Source organism: Rousettus aegyptiacus, unplaced genomic scaffold, assembly GCF_014176215.1.
Source record: "Rousettus aegyptiacus isolate mRouAeg1 unplaced genomic scaffold, mRouAeg1.p scaffold_m13_p_7, whole genome shotgun sequence".
Taxonomy (NCBI): Eukaryota; Metazoa; Chordata; class Mammalia; order Chiroptera; family Pteropodidae; genus Rousettus; species Rousettus aegyptiacus.
In genome coordinates this window covers 18,958,313-18,976,213 of record NW_023416310.1, presented here as the reverse complement: position 1 = coordinate 18,976,213, position 17,901 = coordinate 18,958,313, and the positions used below count along the sequence as shown (strand labels likewise).

Genomic DNA, 17,901 nt, shown 5'->3' with positions numbered 1-17,901 from the left:
GTCAGGAGTTATAAAAGTATAAGACTTTGAGAGGAACTCAGACTCTAGAACCAGTTACTTCTCTTGTGTAAATGAGTGTGCTTATGTGTGTTCTAATATTCTCCACTTTTAGCCCAGATATTGTAAAGACTTTCTACATTCCAGAAAGGGATAATCGGGGAAGGTTATAATAATATTGGTAGATCTCTTTGTGGTGCCGTCATATATTGTCTCTAACAACACCATCTCAGGAGACCTTTTTACCTATTAAATATTCAAAGTTTATATATAAACAGGGAAATGATTTGTTTCCTTATAATAAAACTGATTTGGATAGTGCGTAGTCTGTTCTTAACTAAATGATATTTAAATGACATTTCTTTTCAAGAACACAGTTGTGCTTGTCACAGTTGATACCGTAATACCTTGAAGCTCAAGATGCATAGATTTATTGAGAAATGAAGTAATTTTGTATAAAGTTCAATGAAAAAAATTTTTAAGTCTAAAGTCAACCCCAACATGACCCAAAATCCTCACTATCATCTGTAAGAATGAGATATATTTATTTCAGTCTTGGTGAAAAGTCATCTTTAGTAATTTTTTTTAAAGGAATAAATTTAAAAAGCTAAATACACACAAAAATTCTGGTCATTAACATTCCATAGCATAACAGGTCAATACAATAACCTAATTACTGAAATTCTAGTATGTAAAACTTCTAAATGAATTTAATAGAATTGATTTTCTGTAGTAAGGAGTTACAGGGAGCCATAATTTTTCTTCCTAATATAAGTGCTCATCTATTGTTCACAATAACATCATATTTTTCAAATTTAAACTTTTCTCATTTTATTTTATTGACTTTCCTGACCTAAGTTTAAGTCCTTTGCTTTTTGGCACTATAGCGTAATCAACATCTATGTAGTTTCTCAAAGACACACTCATTTTACTGAGTGCACGATTTTCCAGGCCGAGTGTCTGAAATCACAGTAGTGCATGGTGTCACACCCCTACCTTCACACTGGTCTTTTGCTGCCGACAGCTGGTACCCCTGCCCACAGGTACACCTGAAGGAGCCCTCGGTGTTTTTGCACTGTCCATTTATGCATAGGTTCCCTTGCTGACATTCATCAATATCTGTAAACACAAACAATGACAACTGTTATAAATAAGGTCATATCTAGAAGACCCATGTAGCCCAACTCTGGGATCACAAACCAAGCTAGTGCCCTCAGAGCCTTCCATGTCCATGCTGGTCTTTTTAGGCATTAGACACAACAACAAAAAATTTTATAAACAAAGAAAAAAAAAACCACTCGGGAGAATGCAACACTTTCTACAATGCATCCTAAGGTAAGGATTACAAAAACAATAGTATTTCCTATATGAGACTTTATAAATTTTAGCATGATTCAGCCCACCAGTGTTCCTCATATAAACCTCAGTATGCTGAACTACAGAATGGAAATTGTTAGAGACAAATTTATGAGAAAGTTACAGCAACTTTTAATATAACATCAAGCCCTTCACCATCTCTCTCATACTCAAGATAGAGCATAAACACAATATGAAATCTTTTAGAGTTGAAAACAGAAGATAGAAACTCAAGTATAAAATAATGACAATCTGGCAGTTTGTAGACCTGTAGAGTTTCAGGAAAGAAGGTAGAATAAAAACTCTACCAGGAATTTTAAAAATAAAACCAAAATATAGACAGTTATAGAGAGGAATAGACATTTCTACTGTATTTAGAAGATGCTGAAAAGCATAAGGTCAAACACTCGTATTAAAAGACACTGAACTTATTTTCAAAGAAACAAGGAAAGCTAAGCAAAATGATATGACGACAGCTGCTGGAATGCCAAAGGAGAAAATGGTGAGAATTTTTTTAAATGCCTTGATTAAACATAAACTTATTGACTGAGAAAATATAATCCTTTATAAGTGTTCTAAAAAATGTCATGTATACAAATGTAGAAAGAACTGGTCTCATCAGTTACTTGAGAACACTTATGGTATAAGTGGTTAGTTTTCTAATTGTTTTTATTTGGCCATTAGGTTGTTCTAATCTAATTAGATAATTCTGTCTTGAACAGATGAAAATCATACCAGCCCTAGACTCAGATGGGGAGAAAGGAGTCGTAATCTAAAAAGAGCAGAATTTGTTTTAATAAAACTGTGTCTTAATGATCAAGGTCTGACTTGTTTTCTTCCACAAAATATCTTATTTAAAATGCATCTAAAAGTTTTTCCCAGGGGAATTCAATTAACTGTACGGTCATTCCCCTCAAGTATTACTGACAATTACCTGTTTCCTGAGCAAAGTTGCATTTCTTAACCTCTCATGAGGCATTAACCTTTTGAATTTTATCCTGATATAAACAAGGTCTTGGGTTATCCCATATTTCCTGAAAAAGCTTACATAAACTATTAATGTAATTGGAATTCAGGAATTTGTTTCTTATTTATTTAATTTTATGCAGAAATGAGTTTACTAGAAACTTTTGTTTCACTTATTGTGTTACTCATCCTGTTTATTTATAAATAAGTCCTGGCTACCAACTACTGACTGCCAACAGAGAAATTAAAAAGCAAGCTGGATTTCATTTTAAGAACTATTTTATGTCCTTCCAACACGCTCTAAGTCCATTAGCTTTAGGAGTGGTCGACAGTAAAGAATAGCCTACACCATATTTTCTTTCAGCACATTCTACAAAATACTAGCAATCTCTCCGCTGAAGAACTTCAGACCAATAACAGTTCATGTATCTGGTTAGATCTCATGTAGCGTCTGACATTTTTAGTGCCTTGGACTCTTTTTGACTTTCTCAAAGAAGATGACAAATTAAGCATTCCCATGCGAAGATGTCTGCTGCATGAATACACCCTCCATTCCAAGTACCGTCAGGATGAGCCAGACATATCCTACATAAGTTACTCATTTATATTGGGAAAAATGTCAGAAGTAATTCATTATAAGTAATGACATACACATTTGGAAAAACTTGAGGCAACCCAGTTATCTTGAATAAGGTGATCTTTGAGCACTTAAAACAACCAAGGGTAACGGAGGCAGTTCAGTTCTATAGATAAAAAGGCATTTTTCTTTTCAGATGAGGGACAAACTCCCTATGACAAAAGAAAGCTTTCCAAAAAAAGAGGCACACAGGATGAATATCTTCTCTCTTTTGTGCCAAGAGAGAAATAGAAAATATCATTCTCTGTGAAAGATATTTAAGGGACTTTTTGCACATATTACTATGACAAGTCCAGCTCAGAGTTAAAATAGAGACTATTTCTACTTATTTATAAATTTAGGACATACAGTACTACAGTGTACAGGTATAGGGACATACAAAGACATAGGTACGAAATCTACAAAGAAATAAGTGGAAATTAATTAATACATTAGATAATGTATTTACAACCTGAAAAAAAGTCATCAGTACATTTAGTGAGGCGAAGACAAAGTCAATATTTAGGACTATCAGCAAGGTGTGATGGGCAGAGTTGCGAGAATGTTAAATAAGGGACAGATTTATGACCCGGGAAGAATTTGACATCTGTGAGCTGATGTGGTTGGGAAAGATTATGAAATAATTAAAGAAAAAGAATGTTGCATAATTTATTATTGTAAGAAGGAAGGACTTTTCTTGGGAGTAAGGAAACAGTTAGTGTATATGTAGGTTTCAATCCAGACTGCAAAGGAATTACCACAGGAGACTCCGAGGAGAGGGTAAGGTTAAACAGCCAGTGCGGATAACAGCCCTTTCCCACCTCCAGGCTTTGGCATGTGCTGTTTTCTCTGCCCACTAAGTTTTTCTCCCCCTTTGTATTCAATAATTTAAAACAAAGTTCAGATGGCAACACCTCTCAGAAGCACGCAAGCAGAATTAGTCACATGCTTCTTGGCCTTAATAGAACTTTGTACATGTTTATAATTTGGCAAATAACATTAGCAGCTACAATGCGACATGATCCGCCCCTACGTTCTCAATCTCCATGTACTATCTTTGTTTCTGTATTATCTTATATAATCCTGACATCAACCCCAGTAGGTACCATTATTGTTGCTTTTTTGCAGATGAGCAAGTAAGGCTTAGGGAAGAGAACTTGTCTAAGCTCACACAGCCTCTGAGTGTCCAAGCCACAATCTGATATATTACTTAAAAAAAAAAAAAAAAAAAAAAAAACCTAAAAAGAACTAAACTCTGGATTTTATTCGGATTTCCCCAGATTTTCCATTCATGTCATTGTTTTGTTCCGGATTCCAATTCAGGGTACCACATTACACTTAAGTGTCTTGTTGCCTCAGTCTTTCCTTGTGTTTCTTGTTTTCTTGTTTTGTCTTGAGGGTATGAGTCAGAATCTTGTAGAATGTCCCTGGTCTGGATCTGTCTGATTTTTTTTTTCATGATTAGACTTGAGTGACAGGCTTTTGGAAAGAATAGCACAAAGGTGAGGAACCCTAGTCCTCACAATGTCAGAGGTATGTGGCATCACTGATGACATTACCCTTCATCATTTGGTAGTTTATTATCTATAATTATCTGTTGCAGGTTTGCATATCTCTCGAGGAATCAAAATTCTCTGAAAGATCACAGCCTCTCAGTAACATCTGCAGTTGAAAACAGTGCCTGGAACATGTTGGCTCCTTGATGCACTGGGGGAAGGAAAGAAGGATGAAGAGAAGCTTCTGCAGCAGCTCAGCAGAGTGCCTCACAGACTGAAAAATATGAGTGTTCCTAGGAATGGCGTCAATTGATGATGTGAATTCTGGAGTGCTAGGGAGACCTATTACAGAGGAGCAGCCTCAGCTGAGATGCCAATGGCCAAGAGTAAGGGAGTGGTAATGAGTCATTCATTCAACATGTGTTTACTCTGAGAGCTATCCACCTAGAGAGTCCAATCCCTGAATATTAGGGATGACATGAGGTCTGGAAATCTGAGATTAATTATCTAAGGTTGCAAAGCACAGAATATTCCTAGGGCAGTTGTGACATCAATCTGGATGGCTCAGATAATGCAAGTTAAATAAAGCAGTAGTGACAAATTAATTTGGAATAGGAAGGATGGATTACAAGAGTTTTGGTGAATAAGCTGATCAAAAGAAGCAGGCACATTGAGAAGAAAAAAGGCACATCACAGGACGTGGCAATAAACTAGATATAGCTATTAAATAAAGATGAACAATGACTTTTAATGTTTGAGACCTTCATCCACCATTAACTCTGTGTATGAGGGAAGAAATAATACCTTTCAGATGATTCTCATGTTTAACTTGGTCTAAGACGCCTGGCTTAAGGAGTAGGTAGGAAAGCTGTGGATGTGGGCCAGGAGGAAAAGGACCAGGAGAAAAGGAAGACGGGTCTACTTTACATGCTCCACTGGGACTGGCTGGTATTCTGTTGTATGCAAATGTCAGATGTCTGTGAATTCCCTACTGCCAGTGGGAGATTCTTCAATTTGATAAATGGGAAAAGACGGCGACATAAATTTACAAAATAGGAAATACAAATGTTTAATTGTTCATTAGAAGTTATCATAATTACATAATTAAGATTATATTAAGGTACATTACTTATTAATGAAACAAATTTAATAATTAGAAGTGTTCGGGGAATTATTAAAGAAAACAAGCATTACAAATATTAAACCTTGTAAAGTAAACATACATTTTAAAAGTTAAAATTCAGTGTTCTATCAAAACAGTAAAAAAAATTCAGACCATCTTATCCATAATTCCACTTCTGTGAATAAAGAAGTAATCCTAAAATTCAGATATAGGTTTCTTTTTTTAAAAAAAATGAGACTGTTAAATTTTTTTTCACATAATGATGAGAAATTGGGAAAAAAGTGTTTATTCAACACTTGAAGAACAGCAAGTAAATGGTGATATAGCAATATGCTGGAATGTTATGTAGCCTTTTAAAAATAATTTTGAAAAGCATTAATGAGATGTTAAATGCTTACATATACTATTAAATTACAAAAAGCAGAATTCAAAATTATACACAGGCCGTAAATATTCATAAGATATAAATATCTTTGAATGAGATTATGATATTATACCTCATCGTTTTTACCTTTCTGCATTTGCTAAGTTTTATACAATGACCATATGTTGTTTTTATTTAATTTTTTGTTTATAGAGAATTTATTTATTTATTTAAATTTATTGGGGTGATATTGGTTAATAAAATTATAATAGCAATTTCACTGAGATATAATTCACTTACCATGCAATTCACCTATTTACAGTGTATGATGTTTTTAGTATGTTCACAGAATTGTGCAGCTGCATATATCATTTATGTAATGAGAAAAATTTTTAATAAATAGATATATAGTTTATAGATGCTCTGTAAAAATACACTGTCTTCCTTTATATAAACAGATATGGTCTGAATTTAGCCACTTTCAAAGATGCCAACTAAAAAGTGCCCCAAGTAGCTCAGTCAAAATAAATGACAGGTAGCGTGGTCCCTTTTCTAAGGCTAGTTACCCTAATAGACTCTTAATGGAAGTTCAAATAAAAATGAGAAATTTGATCACAGTATTTACCTTTACAGTGCTTGTGGTCTGGAGTCGGGGAGTAGCCTTTGTGACATGAGCACCTATAGGAGCCTTCAAGGTTGGAGCAAGTCCCATTTGTGCAGACCTTTGGTTCCAGGCACTCGTCCACATCTTGAAGAATGTTGTAGGATGGAAGGGGGAAAAAAGACAAAAAGTTGAATTTAATTAGAAATGGAAATAATGGATCTTTAAAAGAGGAGTGGCTTCTTTAAGATAAGCTTTCAAATTCACTCTTAGAAGGAAAAGCTCTGGTATGAGCTGCATGTTTGATGGGTCTATCCCTTACCACAGTTTTTGCAAAGCAACTCAAAAATGAACCAAATATTTTTTATGAATAAATTCATAAGAAGACTTATTGTAAGGGGAAGGGGGAAAGGGGAGTTTTAGAGCAATATCCCCTATAAAATAAAATACTCCAAAGAATCAAAGATGTGTCAAGGTCTACGTGGGGAACTGATGAGTTCTACAGGATGTGAAGATTCACAGAGGCCAAAGATGACTCATCACCCAGAACAAACACAGGAAAAAGTATAACAGAAAAGTGAAATAAAAAATCTTTAATAAAATGTCCTAAGATGGTACTGAATCGGTATCATAGAAAATAATCTAGGGGACAAACATATGCCTATTTAAGCAGTTTGAAAGTAAGATATAGGCGGAAGAGTAAGATCAAATAATAATAATACTAATCTTTACCAGGCACTTAACTGCCTACAGACACTAAAGGCTTTACATATATCATCTCATTTAATCCTAACAAAATCCAGAGAAGTTGAACATTTTACAAAGAAAGGAACCAAGGCTTAGAGAAGTTCAATAGCTTGCCCGAGGCCGCATAGGCAATGGCAGCTCTGAGATCTGAATCCAGTCACCATAAACTCCAAAACCCATCCTTTATCCTGACTGTAAGTTTCCAGTATAGACAAAGTTAAGTCTAGTGACAGTAAAAGGGAGAATAATGAGTTTATGTTTGATTTTATTATTTTCTAACAGTACTTATGTAGAAAGTAATCATTTAAATGTTCAGTGATTTCACTCAACAAACATTCATTAGCTCCAATGAGAACACTGTTCATTCAAAGGAAAAACTGGAGTTCTGTGCCTCATCTGAATGCCCTTGGGAACGTCCACTGTATGTTGTAGTGGGAAGGCATATAATATAGTATAAATAAGCAAACACTTAGAGGAAAAACAAACCACAAAATGCTATAAATACATGGCATCGCAATTTAAGTTAATTTTATATGCAATCTATAACTTAAGGCAGCTTAATCACAAGGCAGACAAACAATAAGGAGGAAAAGGCTCCTGATTGCATTCATTTCATTTTACAATGCTCATCACAAAAGCATTAGAGCTTTCCATCCTCCCGATGTCAACAGGCAGAGTCCTGAACACATTAACAGCAGAGATCGAGTTTTACGTCTGCCATCCAGAATTCAGATTGCATTCATTTGCACTGCATTTCATTAAAACTATATTCTGTTTTACAACAGAATTCAGAAATAAAGCGTTACTAAAATAAGGCCAAGGGTGTGTGTGTGTGTGTGTGTGTGTGTGTGTGCGTGCACGCGCGCGCGCGGGTGCACGCATGGGTGTGTTCCATATGCATCTTGAGAACAATTGGCACTGCCTAGGTGTTCTATCCTACTTTCACAAAAGCACGAATTATGGTGAACTGACCCTACTCCATGACAAGAAAAATAGCACTTCCAGACCGATTCATTATTCATTCTTCCTTTGGTTGTGGGAATCCATTTTTGTAAACACAGAAAGCAAACAACTTGAAAGAAGAAGCCAAATATTGGAGCCAAAGTAAATAATGGGACAGAGTGAGCCCAGAAGCTAAGCATGAAAATTCCTGACAGCAACATAAAAATGTCATGTCCACTATGTGGTTTGGTTTCAAAAATGTTAACAATGTGAAAAATGTATGGATTGCTCTCTTTAATCATTCATGCACCAGGGACTTATGGGGCTGCAGAATGTAAGAGTAAGATTGGCTTAAGGCCATAGCTTCTCTAGTTAAAGTAAATTAAGAGACGTTACAGATATTCATGAGATATTTGTGAAAGTTATAGTTTGCTAGGCTACTACCATGATTAACGATGCAGCAGAATGCCTTGAAATGTCTAGGGTAGCCTGATGTGTTTACTCTTTGCTTATTACAGACGTAATTGCATAGAACCAGGATCCTATCAAATCAATCATTTACATGTAGATCAAATAGTTTGAATTGAAATGGGTACTTGGCCTTAATGAAGCTTGTGCACTTAAGGAAATAACTATATAGCAAAATATCACTAAAAAATCTCTATATGGGGTCAAAAGTACAAACTTCCAGCTCTAAAATAAGTAAGTCATGGGGATGTAATATACAGCATGGTGATTATAGTTAATAATATTATACCGTATTTTTGAAAGCCACTAAAGTAGATCTTAAAAGTCCTCGTCACAAGGAAAAAAATTTTGTAACTGTATAGTGATGGATGTTAACTTATTTTGGTGAGCATTTTGCAATGTATACAAATACTGAATCATTATGTCCTACACATGAAACTAATAAAATGTATGTCCATTATACCTCAATTTAAAAAAAAAAGAATCTTTATATAGAAGAAATATGTCTAGACTGGGGCCTCACTTGGTAGATGTAGAAGAAGTAAAATAAACTCGGTGTTGGATCTTCAGCCCAGACTCGTGGCCTAAACTGCAGATCTGTGCACCTAGTTGGTCAGGCACCTCTGGGTCTGCACGGCCAAAAGTGATCTTTCCCACTGCCTTCTCTTCATGCCGTCTCCCAATGTCAGTACACGGTACCACTACCCACTCAAATATCAAGTCAGAACCTTGCGCTTCATCCTTTCTAGATTTTCCACTCTTTCCCCACATTTATTACTAAGCACATCAAGTCTACTTCCCAAATATCTCTTGAATGAACCCACTTTCTTTCATTCCTATACTACTTTTCTCTCTCACGCGGGTTGCTGCCATGGCCTTTTATTTTTCTAGTTCAAGTCTTGCCCTTTTCTAATCCCTTTTCCAACCCGCAGCTGGAGTAACCTTTCTAAAATACAAATCCGATCAATGGTGGTGTTACTCTAAAAACCTTCATTGGTTCCCAGTGTTCTTCGATTAGTCAAAGACACAAACTGGTGGGCCCCGGAGTGGTACTGGCAGCAGGTCTGGCCCCAGCAGTCCTTACTTCCACCCTACCCACCGCACCATCCATCACTCACAGCCCCTACCCCTGCAGCAGAGGGAGGTGGCTACGTCTTTGGCTTTCTATATTGCAGCTCAAAACTCATCCTACATTAGGATTATAGTCTTATAGAAGAGTCATGCTATCCAAATTCTTACAACGCATACATATAATAAATTCAAAAGGAAAAACTGATGATGAAAAACACTGTCTACAGAAAAAATGGCTTCCAAACTCAAAAAAAAATTTCACCTTTGGGCTTTTAGGACATAATTTGACATTTTCCAATTAATTAATTAATTAAAACTTCCCATAGTAAGGAAGTTACCAGAGGTTTATGAGCACTTTGTGGATATGACAGTTACGAAGCTTATGTATCCACCTCACTACATTACCACCCAATCCAAAGTGATCCTGCTCATCTATAATACCCTGCACAGACTCTAACAAATGCCTTGTTAAAAAGAAATGCCAAGCTCACAGAATTTCCTCTAATATACTCCATCAGAAGATGCAATCCGGATGGTCTGGCATGATTTGTCCTTAATGAACTCTGGCTGATCCGTAACGATCACTGCTTCCTTTTAAAAGTGTTTCACCTCATTTGAATCATGTAGTCTATAGTTCTTTGTCAAGAACAATATGAAGTTCAGCAGTCATCAGTTCCCAAACCCCACCTTTCTTTCCTCTTTGCGGGCATATGAGGACATTGACCTCTCTCCAGCTCCCTGGCAACATTCCATTCTCCACAATTTCACAAAGATGACGCCCACCTGACCAGCAATCCCACCTGCAAGTTCTCTCATTGCCTTGGGATATAATTCATCCAGGTCAGGAGCCCTCTTGAAATTTCCCTTCCTAATGTTCTGGGGACACAGCAGGCTGCCCGGAGCCCCTCCTTGCTGGGCTGGACCTCTAAGGTACAGAGTGTATTCAAGAGTTGCCTACACACAAGTCGGCCCAAGGCTGTGCCGCCACTCCACTTCCGTCTCACTTATCAGCTCCTTGAGGTGGTCCAGGATTGGTCCCAGAGCAACAGTTTGCCTGCACTACTTCCTGTACTTTCAAGGAGACGAATCTGTCAGCACTCTGGACCAGTTATTTTTCAGAGTTCATTCAGCCTCATTTAATTCCTTAGTGACCAACACAGACTTCATCTGATATGAGAAGAAAACATCTTATTCTATCACTACAGCTTCATAAAAAATACAGGATTACTCTTTGTCCCAAACACACCACTACTTCAATGATTCTTCACACATATGTCTTTTATACTAAAGATGATGGAAAAACATATTTGACAGAAAAGCAAGCATGGCAAAGAGAGAGACAGATGCTGGTTAGGCCAGCGTGCCGAACAACCTCAACTGCACTTGAGGTACAGTAAATCCTCAGGGTCTCAGGCCCCCCCGTCAATTCCAAGTTAAAATATGCAGTAACAGAGATGCCTATAAAATATGTTATATGTTCCTCAAAGACTCTTCACTGCTTTTTGGAACTGGAGACCAGCCAGCACTATGTACATCCCAGATAAAGAGCCAAGGATGACCTCAGAAAACCAATCCACTAATTCCACCAAATCACTGGCTTCTTTTCATACCTTTCCAAAAAAAACATTTGTCTTTCAACAAAACTCTAGAATCCACGAGCCATTATTATTGCTTCTTGCAAGGGATGATACCAGCCCACACAGATCTCTCCATTCTATGACTTTTATTTTTCATATTACATTAATTGCATTGTTTTGTTCTCTAATTTTCTTGAGTGTACATGAGAGAGAGAGATGAGATACTGTAGAGAAAAAAGACATAGTAGCTTTGGAGAAGGAAGACCTAGGCTCGTGTCCTTGCTCTGCTATTTATTACCTATGAACTTGAGTAAGCCCATTAACCTACATGAGAATCATCTTCTCTATATGTACTACAAGGATGAGTGCCATGAGGATCAAATGAAACAATAAAGCCAAAGCCCTTTGTAAACTATATAAAAAGAAGTATTTGTTATTGTAATAACTAGTATTCCCACACAGGCATGTTTCCTACCTTCACAAAAGTAGTTTTTTGTTTGTCCATTTTATTGAGATATAACTAACATGTAATATTGTATAGTTTAAGCGTTGCTTTGATACACTTGTATATTGCAAAATGATTAACACAGTAGCATTAGGTAACATCTCTAACATGTCACATAATTACCATTTCTCTTTCTGTAGTGAGAGTAATAAAGATCTAGTCTCTCAGCAAATCTGAAGTTTATAATTCGACATTGTTGTCTATAATCACTATGCTGTGCATGAGCTCCCCAGGACTTATTTACCAACTAGTTTCAAGTTACCTTAAAGGACATCTCCCCAATTCCCCCTTATAACTACATTCTACTCTGCTCTGTTTTTCTTTTTAACAACTTTGAATCTTCTCTGGCATCTAGCAGAAATACAGTTGGGTGCTCTACAACAACTTATTGACTGATAAGAAGACTCCTTCAGCATATGATAATTTAAAGATAAGTTTGATGTATGCACATATTATAATATGAGCTCAGGTACCATCCTACATAAAAATATAAATGTAGGATAAATGTCTGCCATTTTAGATAAGTCTATTCATATACTCCATAAAGGTTAACGATGAATTTTAAAATTTGAAAACACACCATAGTATAAAAGGAACTTCTAGAAAAACGAACTCTTTGTGCTTATATGCAAGTTCCCAGAGCCTAGTTTTGATTAAGACTGTGGCTAACCAGTTGTCAAGTGGATTAAATGATACTAAGTTCTTCAAATGCCTAAGACCTATTATATTTAGAAAATGTTAATGAGAGCCACAAAGTCATCACCAACTTAATTACAAGCTGGCAAAAGATTACTCTGATACAAATCTCAGAAATTTTTATTCCCGGGTAACATGGTCTGTCACAGACTCAACTATAAAGCAAGACAATAAAGTCCCCTCAAAAAGAGCTAGCTGCATACATCCACCAGGTAGCTATTGTGTCTCGTGAAGGTGAGCAAAGAAAATGAAGTCAAAGAAAGGAAATGGCAGCTCTGGAGAAGCCGAAACATTTGTTAGGAATGATCACTGGCCCCAAAGAGAAGCATTAGAGTTCCCAAGAAGTGTATTTCAAGTAAACAGAAATGCTCAGAAGTTGAAAGGAAACTGTAAGATTTAAGATTACTCAGATCCATGAGAAAGCTTTGACACAGGGTGAGTTAAAATCCGTATGAGATGAACTTAAAGAAAGCCAAAGAGAAAATAGTTATATAGAGAAACTGAACCCGTCATTTACTTTAACAGATATCAGTTATTACTGCTTTTCTTGTATTTCAGGAGAAGGTGGTAAAATGAAGGCTAACGACATCGGGGAAAAAAGAGTTATAACATTTACTGCATCCTTCCTTATGCCAGACACCTCTCTAGGTGACTTGTATTACTTTTTTAATTTTGACAATAAACCCTATAAAGAAAATATTTCAGTCCCCATTTTACAGATATTAAAACTAAGCTTCAGAGAGGTCACATGGCCCCAAATCTGTTTAAACTCAGGGAAATACAATCTTTATATCAGCGTTACTGCAAGTACCTTTAAACAACTAAATATTAGAGAATTTCCTTTGGGAAAGGGTTCTAGTTGGTTTGGAGTCAGACTAGCTCTCCATGAGTCAAGAGAAACCTGTAAACCGAGTACCTGACAGGCTGGCTTCTCTCAAGAAAAGTCCAGGTTGAAGCAGCCAGTTGGAACTAGACAGAACCCAGGGTGATGAAATAGTCATTAGAGGCAGGATCGAATGGGCAACAACTCCAGGTTGAATGTGAGGTCCAAGGAATACAGTGTTGAATGATGAAAGTAGCTCTCAAGAGAGGACCAAAATCCACAACTTGAAAGAAGAAGCTACATTAACAGCAGCCAACAAGAGTTGCCAGAAGGTATTAAGGCACAGACATTTTGAAAGTGGACAATAAACTATTGAGGATGAAGAATCGTACGCCCTGAACAAAACACTAGGAAAGAATGTTCCTAGTGACAACACCTGCTGACATTTTACCTGCTTCTGCCCCAAACAATTTCTGTTTTAATTCATAAATCAAGGAGAAGCATCAATCAGTAATATCCAGCTTCCACAGCATGAAGACAAAGAGGCCATTAACAGTTTCAGCAAGTTCACTGTTTTGTTAGCAAAAGAAGCAGAAAGTGTAACTGGCATCAAGTCCCTGCAGACTACAAGGATCAAAATAGCAATTCTTAATCCTCAATTAAACCATTTCAAAGAAAAAAAGGCCAAATAGGAATGAAAATTGACAAGTTCAAAAAAAAAAAAAGGAAACAAAAGTGTAATGCTAAATGAAAGTACTCTTATGTAAAACACATATGTACAAGTTTGATTATTTTTTTTAAAAATATGCAGTTGGCGAGAGAAAAGTGGTGGAAGAAGAAGGATTTTATGACATACAAAATAGAACAGCCCTGTGAGGTAGTAATTATCTCTACAGCTGACAACTAACGAATGCCAAGTATAGGACTTTTCTTCAAACAGTGAGATTTGGGAAATTTTTTAAAAGTCTTTAATGTTCTCATACATTAAAAGTTCGACAAAAATGTTCCACCAATGTATGCTAAATTATCTAGACTAACAGGATATAAAGTGTCATCAGTCACAAATAACTTTAGAGACCAAAACAAATGGTCAGCAAGGAACACCTTGTAAATAATTTATCTCTGATGACCACATGATCTCCAGTACTGCCTGCTTTTCTTCATGGCCCTCATCACATCTGACATCTCGTATACTTTACTTGCTTGTTTGTTTATTTGTAAGTGCAGTGTGAGCTCTAGAGTATAAGTACAATGAGGGGAGGGATTTTATTTTGTTCATTCTCAATCTCCAGGGTTTAGAAAAATGCCTGGCTCATAGTAGGCACTTAATTGTTAAATGAAAGAATAAATGTATCTCAAGATGTGTTAGTCATGAGCATGACTCAAAGATAAGCATAAGTAAAGACTATCTTTTGGAAAGTATTTTGGAGTACCCAAAGTACAAAGGTGAGAACTAAAATGAATAAAAACAATAACAAAAAGAAATGGATGGCTATTTATGAGCACTGTCAAGAGTTTAGCAGAAAAATCCAATCCATTCATTGGCTAAATGTGAGGAGAAGATATGTTACGATGTCTATCTGCTTTTTTGTCACACTAGACTTTACAATATTTGAAACCTCTACTACAATAAAAATAAAAAAGTAAGATGACAACCCCATTTTGGTATAGTCTGCAAAAGCCCTCATGAGAAGTTTAGATGAGTACAGGTCCAACTGAGCAATGGATGGAACTGTGGTCATAGCACAGGGGAGAAGCGTGATCTACAGATTACAGAGACGAAAATTTTACCAGAGAAGGAGGGAAAAGTACACTGCCTACTTTTAATAGGAAATGCATGACCTAGGAATGCAAAAAGAAAAGCTCTTGCTTGGAACAAGTGAAGTGGCTAAGTGTGTGACTTTGGTTGAGTCACACAGGGACCTAATATTTCTGCTTATGAGTCTACTAATCTGGTTGGCAAAGCGACATTTCATTTAGATGAGGTGCTGTGTTTCAGTCACTAAAGTGGAGCAGATCAGTTACAATTAGATTGATTACGTATATCTAGGTATAAAAAAAGTTTATTATTATTACTCAGTCTAGATTAGTACATTTATATTGAAGAGTAATCACTTGCCAATCTGGTCAGTCACATTCCATTAGTAAGTTAATGCATCAGGGCTATGTTTACCCCACTATTGTGACTTTAGTTATCTAAGGTAAAGTTCGGGCTCTGCTCTTGGATTATATAATATGCATCAGTTTGTGAAAATCAGAACATGAATTGAACCTTCATAGACAACTATCAAATTTATGCCAAATGGAAAATTAAAACCAAATGCACTTTCTGACCAGTATCAACTACATAAACAATTCTTATCAACAATTAATGAAAAAAAAATATTTTCTTCTCCCCAATATCAACATCTCACAATTCCATTGACAGAAAGTCTTGGAGATGGGCAAGAAGTTCGGGACATGAGGTCCCCTGTACCAGGTACAGAGGCTTAACTCATGCTGTCCAGTGGTAAATCCAAAGCTTTGAAATCGGGAGTACTTTTGCCAAGCCTAGGTATCCCACCCCATAGAAAACACCTAAATGTCTTCCCAGAGACATAAGAATGCATCAACATTCTTAACAGGACCAAGAGGGTCTGGCATATCTACCTCCTCATCTTACAGTAAATCCTTCCTAGATCTCTATCCTTCAGCAGGTCTTCTGGCTGCTGAAACACAACTGGATTCCTCCTTCTACCAGGCCCCTATGTATGCTGTTTGTGCTGTCAAAATGTTCTCCCGCCAGTCCCCTTCCCCAGTTAAAACTAAGAATTTTCCCAGAGGCAACTCATTCTGTCATACGCTCTCATAGCATCAGAGAACCCTCCTTTCGAGCACTTGCCTCAGGCACGTTTGCACTGATTTATGAGATGTCTGTGTGAGTATCATTCTCTCTCACTAGACATTAAGTTCTATGAGGAAGGCATTTTTTTTTTTTTTTTTGGTCCCTCAATGTATCCCAACACTCAGTACAACCCCGGGTATATATAGTGAGTTCTTCAGCATTTTGGAAAAAAGGATAGAAGACACGAATGAATGAAAAGTTGAACTCGCATTGGCGGAGTCTGGCATGGAGTGGAAAAAAGTTCAACTTTTTAAGGAAAAGATCATATGGCAGACAGAAACACCAAGGAAAATCATCAAGGAAGAAAACTAACTAGAGTACAGGTCATTAGAACCAAAACAAATTTATCACTTACCTTCCTCAGTGCCTAATGTAGACACTAAGCATTTGTTAAACACTTAAATGAATGAATGTATGAATAAGGGACATGAGCAATCAATCAAGATTTCTCTTTCAGTGTTTGCTACTTCCGCTGTAAGTCTGTATGTGTTTCCTGATACTATTTGGCCTATGGCAGCTTCTTCTTTCTTTTCTCACATTTTAAGTATTTTGCTTTCTACCTTTCTCCTCACCTAGTTGGTTACTTTATTTGGTTTGGTTATTTATCATGGCGGGGATAACAATTTGTTTCAATCATAATTGTCACATGGAAAATCTCACACTCTTCATGCCAACTCAATTCCTTGGTTTCCGTCTGGTGAAAAGTAACTTACAACTTTTCTGAGAAGTTTTCTCAGAATAATATATTCGTGTGTGTGTGCGTGTGCATGCGTGTGTGTGTGTGTAAAATTTTGAATGAGGGCTCCCTTGGCATTTACACTACTCTGTCGGAAAACAGGCCAGCCAGAGTAGAATAACAAGGACACTCTAGTTCTTACCGAGACACTGCCCATTCCAGCCTCGGAACCCTTCTGTGCAGGGGACACACTGGTAAGACCCAGGAGAATTCACACACTGCTCGTCTGGACAAGTGCTTGGAGTCGAACATTCATCAACATCTGCAAAGTCAAAAAGCTAGGTCACGGACATTTTATCACGGATATTTTATCAGTTTATCAGCTAAAACTTACTTTTGTGATAAAGGCGGGGAAATGCGTGCTCTGTCTGATGGGGAAAACGATAACTGGCTAAGTGACATGGTGGGTCTGTACGCAAACACACAGCAAACACGCATGGTCAGGTACACGCGTCCCAAGGAAGAACCTGACTCCAGTTCTCTGAGTGGCGGGGCCGCACGTCTCCACTCTGGGAGCTGGCAAGTTCGCCGGGGCCACATTATGGACGCCAAACCTTTCAAGTAATAGCACAGCTTGCCAGAAATAAATACAAGAAATGGGGAGCAGATGGAGGAAGCCTTATGGCAGAGATAACTATTTAAATAGCTTTAGGTATTTTTAAGAATGGTAAAACTACAAATGGAGGTGGGGAAGTTGGATATAAGAGATGATTCAACAGTTGAAAATGAGTGGTAACAACTTGGGTACCAGCCCTATTTGAAAGAAGTGTTTTTCTGGACTTGAATGTCAAATTCAAGTGAGTGGATTTAAGGTCTAAGTGTCCCAACATAAAACGCATGTAGGACCTCTAATCATCCTTCAAATATAAAGACTTTTTGGGACATAAGCTGAAAAGTGCAAGAAATATTTGACGGATACATTACACATTCATG

At 36.9% G+C, this 17,901-nt stretch overlaps 1 protein-coding gene across 9 annotated transcripts in view; it reads right to left on the bottom strand.

The window, feature by feature from the left end:
* Positions 1-17,901, bottom strand: part of LTBP1 (latent transforming growth factor beta binding protein 1) — a 337,195-nt gene that overhangs the window by 76,502 nt on the left and 242,792 nt on the right. For all 9 annotated transcript variants that reach the window (XM_036224209.1, XM_036224208.1, XM_036224207.1 and 6 more), the window contains 3 exons: positions 17,111-17,230; positions 6,544-6,666; positions 994-1,116 (listed from right to left, as the gene is read on the bottom strand). In XM_036224209.1, the coding sequence (XP_036080102.1) occupies positions 994-1,116; positions 6,544-6,666; positions 17,111-17,230 (366 nt within the window). The remainder of the gene's footprint in view (positions 1-993; positions 1,117-6,543; positions 6,667-17,110; positions 17,231-17,901) is intronic.